This window comes from Corvus brachyrhynchos, unplaced genomic scaffold, assembly GCF_000691975.1.
Source record: "Corvus brachyrhynchos isolate BGI_N302 unplaced genomic scaffold, ASM69197v1 scaffold1008, whole genome shotgun sequence".
Classification (NCBI taxonomy): Eukaryota; Metazoa; Chordata; class Aves; order Passeriformes; family Corvidae; genus Corvus; species Corvus brachyrhynchos.
The window spans coordinates 8,715-9,152 of NW_008239564.1; the positions used below are offsets into that span (position 1 = coordinate 8,715).

Consider the following 438-nt stretch of genomic DNA (forward strand, 5'->3'; position numbering starts at 1 on the left):
CGCGTGGTGGCGGTCCAGCCGCTCCACGTGGCGCTCCGAGAAGGCCACGATGGCCTCGACGCGGTGCTGCAGCTCCCGCTCGCACAGGTGCTGCAGCAGGTGGCACATCTGCGGGGACACGGGAGACACTGAGGGCGTGGGGGACACCATGGGGACGGGGATGGGGACCCCCAGGATGTCCCTGCGGGCTGGAGACGGGGACAGGAACCCTGGGAGGGGGCGCTGGGGGGAACATGGAGAAGGGAGCCCGGACAGGAAGCCTGGGAGGGGACATGGGGTGGACATTGGGGACAGGGACCCCAGAGAAGGAGCAAGGACACCGGGAAGGAGACCCCAGGGAGGGGACATGGAGAGGGGACACAGAGGCCCCAGGGAGGGGACACAGCCCCCCATCCCTGCAGCCCCCCGGCCCCTCCCTCACCTGCAGCTGGACTGACT

The 438-nt window shown here is 70.1% G+C and overlaps 1 protein-coding gene across 1 annotated transcript in view; it reads right to left on the bottom strand.

The window, feature by feature from the left end:
* Positions 1-438, bottom strand: part of LOC108448610 (ryanodine receptor 1-like) — a 20,688-nt gene that overhangs the window by 3,936 nt on the left and 16,314 nt on the right. Inside the window, exon 4 of the mRNA XM_017742310.1 lies at positions 4-54. Coding sequence (XP_017597799.1) covers positions 4-54 — 51 coding nt within the window. The remainder of the gene's footprint in view (positions 1-3; positions 55-438) is intronic.